General features: G+C 41.6%; 1 protein-coding gene across 1 annotated transcript; it reads right to left on the minus strand.

Annotated features, from left to right (window-relative positions):
- Positions 1–665: 665 nt before the first annotated feature.
- Positions 666–3,464, minus strand: LOC137737112 (serine hydroxymethyltransferase 4-like). Its single transcript, XM_068476491.1, has 4 exons — positions 2,628–3,464; positions 1,497–1,887; positions 1,289–1,390; positions 666–1,102 (listed from the first exon to the last, which is right to left on the minus strand). The coding sequence occupies exons 1-4, from the start codon at positions 3,303–3,305 to the stop codon at positions 858–860; spliced, it is 1,416 nt and encodes a 471-aa protein (XP_068332592.1). The 5' UTR covers positions 3,306–3,464; the 3' UTR covers positions 666–857.
- Positions 3,465–11,483: the final 8,019 nt, after the last annotated feature.

The following is an 11,483-nucleotide window of genomic DNA, read 5'->3' on the forward strand; positions in this document are numbered from 1 at the left end:
CATTTTGTATTTTTTTTTTTTAATAAATTGTGAGAGACTTGTTGAATACTTGGATGAACACTCATTATATTTTGGTTCCCATGTTGTTGATATGTTCTAATACTTTCTAATTTTTATGTCCTTGTATTTTCAATTTATGTATCCCAATACAATTACGTATTTTTTAATTATAAACACGCTTATTTATATGATATATAATAAGTTCACTTAAATCTGTCTAGTTCGCCTAGGCACTAGGACCCAATCAACCACACAACTAGCACCTATCATCTTTTAGAACGTTGTTTTTCACCCTATAAAGAATTTATTATGGACATTAGATGCTAAAACATTGTATAACAAAACCTCCTTTAATAAGAAGTAACAAATGAAACGACCTCAACCTGATTATTAGGATGGGTTGGATTAATGCATTGCCCAGCTATGTGAGTCCAACTCTCGAGACGGTTTGAGGTTGTCATTATTTGGAGTATGTTTCATTGAATGATGATCCTCTCTAGATTCTCTTTGTAAGGATTCCGGGGATCTTTCAATCATATTTGTTTATTGTAAATCGTGCAATCAGAAATAATTGGAAATTTTTTATTTAAAATTAAATATAAACAGTAATTGACAAAAAATGACTGCACTATGTACGATAAACAGATATGATTGGAGGATACAGTACTTGACAAAAAATGACTGACGGGATTTCTTTGAAGATTTCTTTGTTTATTTGTTGATGAACAAGCGAAAACACAAACCTAACCCATCTAGATACTGACGGGATTTCATCTCAAACTCGGCAACACGTGCCATCTCGACAATTTTTAAAAGGATATTGGGGGAAAACATAAAAATCGACAGCTAATCTACGATTAATCCTTGTACTTCATATCGGCCAAGGAGAAGCCGGGCATGTCAAATGAGGAGGAGAACTTCTCAACATCAACCTTGAGTTCTTCAATGTCCTTGTTGTTCACCAGACCCTTGTTGAAGTCCTTGAGTAGTTTTCCGTGCTCCTTCTGGATTTTCAAGGTGAGAGCTACAGCCCTGTGAAGAAACTCCCCTATCTTCTCAAAATCCTTCTCAACCAAACCTCTTGATGTCATGGCCGGGGCACCTGTTGTCAAACATCCCATAACTTATTTCAGGACAAATGCAGCAAGGACGTCTGTGAATACAGTACTACCATGGTTGATAAGAAAAAACTGAAAATTCACTACATGCAGAATTTTTTTTTCTACTACACACAAGATAATTCTTAACTAGCCACAGTGGAAAAGCCGATTCATATAGCACTTCTTACCAATTCTTACTCCTCCAGGAGCCAAGGCACTGCTGTCGCCAAAAACAGCATTCTTGTTCACAGTAATGTTGCACAGGTCACAAAGCTTCTCAACCTTGTTGCCTGAAGAACATCATCAAAGAGTTAGATTTGTATTAGGAGAAACACAAAAGAAAAAGAAATGCTCGTGGCCATCTCATTTATCATTCGAGAAAATTGAACACTTTACCGGTCAAACCAAGAGGCCTGAGATCCCACAGAACAAGGTGGTTCTCTGTTCCTCCTGTAACAAGCTTGTAATCCTTGCTCATCAAGTAGTTTCCAAGGGCAACAGCGTTGGCCTTGACTTGTTTGGCATAGGCCTTAAACCCAGGTGTCATGGCCTGCTTAAGAGCAACAGCTAGGGCACCAATCTGGTGATTGTGAGGACCACCCTGAAGGGAGGGGAAAACAGCAAAGTTGATCTTGTCTTCAAAGTCGTAAACTGCATCCTCGGGCTGGCCCTTCTTGGGTGGTTTTGGTCCCTTCCTGTAGAAGATCATACCAGCCCTAGGACCCCTCAAGCTCTTGTGGGTTGTGGTTGTGACAATGTCACAGTACTCAAAGGGATTTGCAGCTTCCTATACCCAAAGAAAGAAGACAAACTACAGAGTAAGAACATAGAATCTATTACAAGCACGGTAAAGCCAGTAATACAAAAAGCAAAGCTGCACCCGTCATGTGTTAAGCCAAATAAAATAAAACAATGTCAACAATTATCCGAATGCAAAGCAATTTAGAGTTGCAAATGAAATTTACCCCTGCAACAAATATTATATTGAAACAGAGATGAAGAACATAGAAAACCAATCTAGCAAAAGGCCACCAGTCAATATCCAGATCCAGAAATTGTGCAAGCAAAGCAAAGCCAAACAACTGAATGTGCAGTGCAGTGCAGATCTACTGCATATTAAATTAGCCAAAAGAAATTTACTTTTCCAATTTCATCCCCTCTAGAACACCCATTTTACTAATTGCATCCATTTCCATTTGCATCCTAGTGAAAGATAGACCTAAAATTATCGGAATTTTGCAGATTCCAGATCTTGATTCAAAACAACGTAATTAGAATATTGAGCAGTGAATCAAAGATATTCAAAGACATTCAGATTGGATCATAAGAAATGTGAGTAACTACAAACAAATAAGAATCGAATCGAATCGAATCGAAATCAAAAACCAGATCTGCTCAACCAAATTAAGTAAATCACACAAACCCAATTCATTAACATCAAATTTAAGCAAACCCATCAGATCTGATTAACCAAAACACAAACGATTCACACAAAAAAAAAAAAAAAAAAAAAAAAAAAGCACATACCTGAGCAGCAACAAGGCCACTAATGTGAGCCATGTCACAGAGCAAAAGGGCACCGCACTTATCCGCGATGGCCCGGAACCGTGCGTAATCCCAGTCTCTGGGGTAGGCACTGCCGCCGCAAATGATCAAACGTGGCCTGAAATCCAAGGCCTTCTCCTCCAACTTGTCGTAATCGATGAACCCAGTTGAGGAACTGACCTTGTACGGCAGACTCTCGAAGTATATTGAGGTGGCCGAGATCTTCTTCCCGCCGGAAGTGTAGTACCCGTGGGTCAGGTGACCGCCAGAGGGAAGGTCCAACCCCATGATGCGGTCGTGGGGATTGAGGACGGCGGTGTAGGCGGCGAAGTTGGCAGGAGAACCGGAGTAGGGCTGGACGTTGACGCCCCATTTGGTGGCGTCGAGGTGGAAGGCCTGAAGGGCACGTGAGCGGCACAGGTTCTCGATCTCGTCGATGAACTCGTTGCCGCCGTAATAGCGGTTGCCGGGCATGCCCTCGGAGTACTTGTTGGTCAAGGCGCTGCCGAGGGCCTCAATGACGGCGAAGGAGGTGAAGTTTTCGGAGGCAATGAGCTCGATTCCTCGACATTGGCGGCGCTTCTCCTTCTCGATGAGGTCGTGGATTTCGGGGTCCACGCTCACGAGGGAGGAGTTTCCCCAAGCGTTTACTGGTTCCATTGGGATGGGATCGAAGAAGAAGAAAGGTGGAGGAAGAAAACGAAGGTAAATGAGAGAAAGTGGTCGGGGTGTGCGGGGGTGGTGGCGTGCCTGCGGCAAAATGATAATTGGGGTTATAGTAGCTGTATTTGCTGAAAATACTATTTTGGCCTTCTGGGATTCTTTTGTGGTTGGTGTCAAATGTGGATCAGTGGCTTCCTGAATCATCATCCTTCATTTCACAATTCATGACCTCTTTTTTTTTTCTTTTTTTTTTTTTCTTTTTTTATTAACAAACGATGATATTTACAATAGGGGAGAGTGAGCTAAGTTCCACAATAAGTTGGTAAAAATGTGGTTCAAATTCGACTTTGGCAAGAATCGAATCTAAAACCTCTCACTTTAAGTGAAGAAGAATATTAGTATGCCGTAATACTAAGTAGTAAAGTTTTTTATTGTTATAAACAATAATCTAGATTAAGGAACAAAGAGTGTTTAAGTTCAAAATGTAGATGAAGATGAAAATCTTGTCTACTAAGACAATCTACCACTTGCTAATCACAATGACCTTAGGATTTTAACATTTTTCATTAGGAGTGGACGAAAATACCAAAAATACTGAAACCGTGTCAAAAATACCAAATCGAGAATACTGAAAAATTCAATACCCAATCCTAAACCAATAATGAAAAAGTTGGTAAGGGAATCAGTATGAAACCTTGTTTGGGCCCAAAATAATATTTTGGGTCGAGCTTAGAGTTGTTCTCGACTCAGTAATATTCATCTAGAATCTTGTCATGGGTTGTCCAGTCAATGTCGACCGAATCCTATTGCTAGAAGGATTGGTTTAGATAAAGGTGAGGTAGTCGAAACCTAGAGCAACAAGGAGTCTTAAAGCTAAAGATGCTTAGAACTAGGGGATAAATTTGGTTCGTTAAGGAACTTGGTTCAAAGTCCTATAAGGGTTAGGATTGGCCAAAACCTGATCATATTGTGTGACGACCCATCCCAAATTTCATATGTAATTTCTCCCTGAGTATGAAAATTGACATTTATGCCCTTGTTGGCAAAGTGACGTGGACGTGGACATGTTTATGCAGCTTTAAATTATTTTTCTCGTTATCGTAATTAAATAGTATTCGTTGTTACGATCGTGTGAGCGCGAGTTAGACCCGAATTTGATTTGTAACGAAAAAGTTACGTTACATTAAAGTATATAATTGACGGGTAGAACTGTACACGAGTGCGTGTTAATTTATCAGTATTAGAAACAGTGTTTTGGATAGATTTCATCTGATTACTTTTGTACAAACCCTATCATTTTCCTTCTTTAAAGCCAAATCTGTGCCTTACACCTCACCACCAATCAATTTTCACTCTTCAATTCTCTCACCCAACCAAACAATTTCCCTCACTTTTCCACCCATTAGAAAAGCTATCAGTCTCTCTCTCTCTCTCTCACCTCCTTCTCTCTTCCTCACCGTAACTCTCTCTTCTTTGTGATCACCAAGAACACGTATCAAAACTCGTAGATCGAACCTCCAACTAGCACCATCGTGTTCCTCTCAAACTCATGAGCATAACCATACCAACCGATTCTTGAATGGTTGAGTTTTAAGTGGTCAACGCAGAGCAACTCAGAAGGTCCGACTCGGATAAGTTTACCACGACGTGATCCCGGCCGAGTCACGATGTTTTAATGGTTGTAGGATCTTCCATTCAACTCCTTAAGGCCTTTAGTCAAGGTTTAAAGAAGCACTAACGTTGGAACAAGCAAGTTCGAGGACTTAAGTTTTAGGCCGAGACTTTCTAACCATTTTCAGGCCATTTCCTGTCTACTTTTCGACTTCCAAAAGGTATAACCTTGTTCATCTCCTCTAGATCTTCATTTCCATGTAAAGTTGGTAAAAAATGGTTGAGAATTGAGTAAGTTATGCGAGTTTGAATTTTTCCCCAAAAACCGGCCACTTTTTCTAGTTTCGGACGAAACCAGACAGCGGACGGCAAAGCTTGTCAGAGAAGACGACGAATATTCCGTTAGACTTGACGAAGTATTCTAACGGCGCCAATTTCCGTTAAGTGTTTAATGAAATATTCCGTAAACTCTGACGAAATATTCCTGTCTTCTGTCAGATTTTGCCAGGTGCGTGGCAGCGCGTATGGCTGTGGGTTGGGCGGCGCATGACGGCGCGTCCAGCCTCCAGCCAAGGAATGGTTGATATGTGTGGGTCCGTGACTTCGAGTAGAAAATTTTCGTATATTCAAACCTTCCGTTTGAGCAAATTATGGGGAGTTTTTCCTAGCGTTTCTGTATATATGTTAGTTAAGTAATTATTATTAGTTGGTTTACATATAGGGGAGACTTACCCCTAAGGATGTACGAGGACAAGCGAGACTAAGGGGCTACAATCCATTGACATACCAATGAGTGGGCATTTTTGTTTTCGTATATATATATATATAGGCACACACTTTATAGTTTCCACCAAATACTTTTAAATTGATTTATGCATATTATGCCCTGATTTATTTAGTTTTAAAAATGTTGTTACGTGGTTGAGATTTATATACTGTAATGGCATATGCATACTATTTTACCTGCTCATAAATATTGTACTATTGTGAAATGCTAAAGTAGCCATACGAGATGTGCAGGTAAGTTCATGTAAGTTCATTATGTGAATTGGAATTGTTGCATCATTATGGCATGCATATATTCATGTAGTGCTTATCATTGCTGCACCCCGGTGTTTGTGCTCTCGCCCCGGGCCAGGGTCAGTCCTTCACATGTATGTTAACCTCCTGCACCGCACGCTCGCCTTCAATCCAAGTAGGTGCTAGCCTGTTATACGGGTCGCATTAGGCTACTTCGACTCGTAAGTAACCGTGTATAGCGCTAGCTTCACATGATCGTAGCACTAGAACATATATTATTACATGTAGCATGTCGTACATGTTGCATTAGGCGACTCCGACTCGTGTGTTAGCATAGATTGATGAACAATAGGTGCAGTCGCACAAGTCACATTAGGTGACTCTGACTTGCGTGCTAGTATTGAGCACATGATAATATTTATATTGTTGATGAGACATTGAGTTCTGGCATACTCCTGGTTTTACTGTTAGCATGCATTTGATTTCATACTTATACGTAGTATGATTTTCTAGAAACTATACATATTTTACAGCGAAGGGTTAGTATGTTCAGAAAATAAATGGATTTGATAAATCCTGATTTTTGTGCCCACTCACCCTTCTGTTTTTCGACCCTCCAAGTCTTAGATAGCTGAATTATTCTGTTGCATGTGCGAGGATTTGACAGCAATTCTAACATATCTCCATTTTTAGCGTAGGAACTTATCCCAATTGTGTAATAAGTACTTCTCTAGTTTGACTGCTTACACTTATGTTATCTATGCTTTGAACATTTGTAGTTTATGGGTTTTACCCACTACTGTGCACTCACTTTATTAGTTTAAATAAGTTCTATTTTCGGTTTTAATTTACTCACATTTTTTTTTCCGCATCACTTGCACCTTTAGGTGACGGCCAACATGCCTTGACTCCGGTCAAGGTGTGTCTGATTTGGTTGAGGAGTTATAATCCGAGTACATATCTAGTTTGACCATGAAGGGGATTCGCTGCTATAAATAGATAAGGGAGTGCATCATTCAAGGTCCCTTCAAATCAACACACAAATTGCCCTACGTAAAGCTTCTCAACAACCCTGAGATTTTTTCCTCTCCCCCTTTCTTCTCGCCAACATATCTTCAATTTGGATAAACAACACTATGAAGGCAACCGGCGACATCTTCAGTTTGGATAAACAGGACTAGAGCCATAGAATCAGCTAACCAAGGAGCATCTTCAGTTTGGATAAACAACACTGCTTCGAGACCGACTGGTATTTATCCAAGTCTCGGTCAATAAGGATTTTCGAGTCCTTGTTGGTAAAGGTCATCTCATCAGCTTTCTTTGTGACAACCTGTCCCAAATTATTTGTACCGTAGGTGTGAAATGATGATTTTGCCCCTGGACGTTAATTTGTGTTGTAAGGTGTTTGGTTTGTTTTGTTTTTGGTTGGTGGGCTGCCATCTGGACCACACACCCACACACACACACCCGTGGACCATTCTCTCTCCCTTCTCTCTCGAATTTTCTTCCCATTCCTTTGCAAGTGTACGGACAATGTCAAAGCTAACGTTCCACGCACAGATCGAAGGTTTGAAGGTTGGTTTTGGACTCCTTTCGAGCTCAGGAGTCAATTGGTGGTGTTGGTTAGACTTGAAACCTTCGAAAACCCGAGAACCATGAAACCCTGATTTGGTGCACTGTTCTTGCACACATGATCGTGCGTTTTTTAGAAGTTTTTACGGTTCTAGGGAGCTTTAGGACGTCTTCACGAAGCTTGGGGAGTAATTTTGAAGTGTTTTGGATGTCGGGAAGCTCAAGTTCATCGAGTTGCAGGGTTGGCTAGATTATCGAGGTTTTTCCGGCGAGATTTCGTTGGTTTTAGGTCCCCAAAGTGGTAAGGTTTTGTTCTACTCGTTGTAAGCCTCATTTTGGTACAAAATTTCATGGAATTTGGTTGAGAAATGAAGAAGATATTAAGGTTTGAAGTTTTTCCAGTTTTCGACGAAATTCGAGTCCCAAACGACGGCGCTGACGACAGCGACCAGCGACCGGCGAGGCTCACCGGAGAAGGAGGCGAATATTCCATCAGAGTTAATGGAATATTCTAACGGCATCAGGTAACGGCCGTTAACTTCTGTTAGGGTTTTAACGGAATATTCCCTAACACCGTTAGGGTTTCACACGTGTGCCAGGCACGTGCCCGTGCGTGGCCGGCGCATCTGGCCGTGTCTTGGCCTGCGCGTGGCTGCGCGTGGGAGGTCAAAAATTTATTTTAAAAATATGGGCATGTTTGTGAGGTTGAGTAGAGCACGTTGGTATATTCAAACACCCGATTTGAGAAATGTATGAGAAGTTATTATCTAAGGTTGGTTATGTGCGTTAATTTGACGTTTATATAGTTGTTTCACATATAGGTAATTTGACGAGCGCAGCCACGCGAGGCCCGGGGCTTACGATCCTTTTACGTATCAGTGAGTGGGCTTTTGTTTTTAGTATATATATATATATATATATATATATACACACACATATATATATATATATATATATATTGATTGGTATCTTTCCAAAAATTACGTTTTAAATGGTTTTATAATTGAAATGCCATGTCGAATATCGTCGATATTATTATTGTGATTGTGTTGATTATGCTTTGGTGCCGCGAACGCTCAGGTAAGTCAGGTGAGTATGTTGTTAGTGATAGATGTGGTGTTGGTGAGTTTGAGTTATAGCTTATATTCCTGCACCTCGGTGATTGTGCTCCGCCAGAGTAGGGCTTAGCCTTCACGTGATCGTTCACCTCCCGCACCGTACACTCACCTTGGATCCAAGGCAGGTGCCAGCCTGTCGTATAGACCACTATAGGTGGTTCCGACTAGTAGGTGACCCACGATACATCACACGACCTTCACGTGATTGTAGCACTGAGCATATTTATATACACCAGCCCGTTGTATAAACCACTATAGGTGGTTCCGACTAATGTGTAAGATAGTGGTTGAGGAGTTATAGTTTCAGCCGTACAGGTCACTTTAGGTGACTCCGGCTGAGGTACTAATATTACTGGCATATTATGATTTGTTTTATCTTACCTGCTTGATGCTTATACTGTTTGATTGGATATTCTAACGCGGCATATTCTGGCATGGCATATTTGAGCATATCGTTTTAGCATGATTTGATATACGAGTACGTATAATATTTTCTAGAAAGTATACAGGTTTTATAGAAAGGGGTTATTATTTGATATTGAAATGCTTTGAAAAACAAACTTTGTTTTTGCCCACTCATGTTTTCTGTTTTGCGCATCTCCAGGTTTTAGGCAGCGAGGACGTGGGTGATGAAAGAGGCATCGAGGCATTTCTAACAGAGCACCCTCCATGTAGGATTTTCTAGTTATCACTTATATAGTGTTTGTTTTTCTGGACTGCACCTATGATACTTAAACTTCTACTTTGCTTTTCTCCTTCCATGTTTGTCGCTATCACTCACTGATCTTTTATTGTAAATTATCTTGTCGACTTTATTTTCCTCATATTTTCACTCTTTTACTTCCGCATTGCGCACTTGGCTACGTCACCCCACGTGACGGCCAGCACGCCCCAATTTTTGGATCAGGGTGTGTCAGTTTGGTATCAGAGCCTAGGTTTGGCAGTCCTATTTTATTTGTGAGTATTCTAATTATTCTTGGTGTTTTCTGTCAGAACTATGTCGCCTCGTCGGGAACCACGTCGCTCAGCTGAGCCTAGTTTCCCCGATATAGCTTAGTTGGGGGAAGCTATAGCTTATGCGATTCAGTCTACACTCCGCCCTCCTCAGAGGACTTCTCTCGAAACCATGTATAATCTAAAGCTGGATAAGTTTGAGGGTCATGAAGGTTATTAGGGAGCTGAGCGGTGGCTTGAGCATATTGAAAAGACTTTTCTAGTGTTGCAAAGTCAAGGGAATCTTCCTTCTAAAAGGTAGGTAGAGACGACTTCATGGTTCTTTGGTAAAGAATTGGCATCTTGGTGGGGACAGGAGGTTTGTCATTTGACCCCTAAGGAAGCTGTTGACTGGGAAGTGTTTAAACGGTTGTTTCGGAAAAGGTTTGTTCCCCCTAAGTATATTGATCGCAAGAAGCAAGAATATACTAATTTGAAGCAGGGGAAGCTAACGACGAATGAGTACTACCGAAGATTCACTGATTTGTCTCATTATCATCCGGAAGTTGCTGCTAATCTGGTTGAGATGCTTCATCGTTTCAGATTGGGTACTAAGAAGAAGTGGCGTTCTATGGCGACCACTACTCCTTGCGATACGTATCAGGAGTTCTACAAGATTTTGTTGCGGATTGAGGATTCTGAGAATATGCCTAGTGAAAGTGAAGAAGAAGAGAAGGATGGTAATCAAAAGAAAGACGATACAGGTAAAGGTCAAACATTTCAGGGACCCCGGAAGACTCAGAGTTTTAAAAGAAGCGGGGCTAGCTCTAGTTCGTCTAGTGAAGGCATGAGTTATACGGGCCAATGTAGAGGTGGTAGGTTTACTGAAGGCCCACATTTTCAGAGGCAGCGAGATGCTGGCAGTTCTGGTGGTTCAGGAGCTCCGTTTTGTCTGAGATGTAACAGTCAACACTTTGGCGAGTGTAGACAGGGCAGTCGAGGATGTTTTACTTGTGGACAGGTCAGACATTGGGCAACAAATTGTCCACAGGGTCAGTAGAGGCCCCAAATTCCTTCCTTACCACTACCAGTTCCTAGTCAACAGGCTCCAACGCCAAGCGGTTATGGTCAGACAGGTCGTGGGGGTGCTTACCATTACCATGGAAATGTTGTCCCTTATTTAGCAGCGCCGTACCCATATCCTCAGGATCTGTATTATTTGAGTGGCTACCAGAGCGAATATCAGCAGTACCCTAGAGGGTATAGCCCATATCCTCTTTATCCAGCCAGCAGATAGCAATGGTATTCAGGAGTTTAGCCTCAGCTGAGAGAGGTAGCTTCTAGCAGCGCAGGGTCGTTGAGACAGACTGGTAAGGGCCGTAGCACACCTGGACGTAGTGGTCAGTCGAGTAAAGGTCGAGGTGGTCGGCAACAGCCTCAGGGCCATATTCATAACCTCACAGTTCAGGATGCCCAGAACAACCCATATTTAATCATGGGTACGTTAAATATCCTTGGTCATTTTGCTAAAGTGTTGATTGATTGTGGTGCTACCCATTCAGTTATTTCTCATACATTTGCTTAATTGACGCAACCTAATCCCACACCTCTCGGGTTTGAGTTAGAGTTTTCGATGCCTAGATGAGAGACGTGTCAGGTGGGCTGGATGTACCCTGGGTGCCCAGTGTTAGTGGAGGATGAGGTTATGCCAGCTAACCTCATTCTGTTGGATATTGTTGAGTTTGATGTCATTTTGTGCACTTATTGGCTACACTTTAATCGAGCCAATATTAATTGTTATGAGAAGAAAGTTACGTTTCATCGCCCGAGACTACCTATGGTTATGTTTGTTGGCAAGCGTAGTCGCGTGAGATACGGCATTATTTCGGCAGTGAGAGCCAAGAAGTTGCTACGAAAGGGT

This window comes from Pyrus communis, chromosome 6, assembly GCF_963583255.1.
Source record: "Pyrus communis chromosome 6, drPyrComm1.1, whole genome shotgun sequence".
Taxonomy (NCBI): domain Eukaryota; kingdom Viridiplantae; phylum Streptophyta; class Magnoliopsida; order Rosales; family Rosaceae; genus Pyrus; species Pyrus communis.

What these genes read in the sequence shown, in the direction of transcription:
- LOC137737112 (XM_068476491.1), bottom strand. Translation starts at nt 3,305, where the DNA reads ATGGAACCAGTAAACGCTTGGGGAAACTCCTCCCTCGTGAGCGTGGAC. An exon ending in GTGGCCTTGTTGCTGCTCAG is followed by an intron (nt 1,888 to 2,627) that starts GTATGTGCTTTT and finishes CTTTGGGTATAG; the next exon opens with GAAGCTGCAAATCCCTTTGA. An exon ending in CAGGCCTCTTGGTTTGACCG is followed by an intron (nt 1,391 to 1,496) that starts GTAAAGTGTTCA and finishes GATGTTCTTCAG; the next exon opens with GCAACAAGGTTGAGAAGCTT.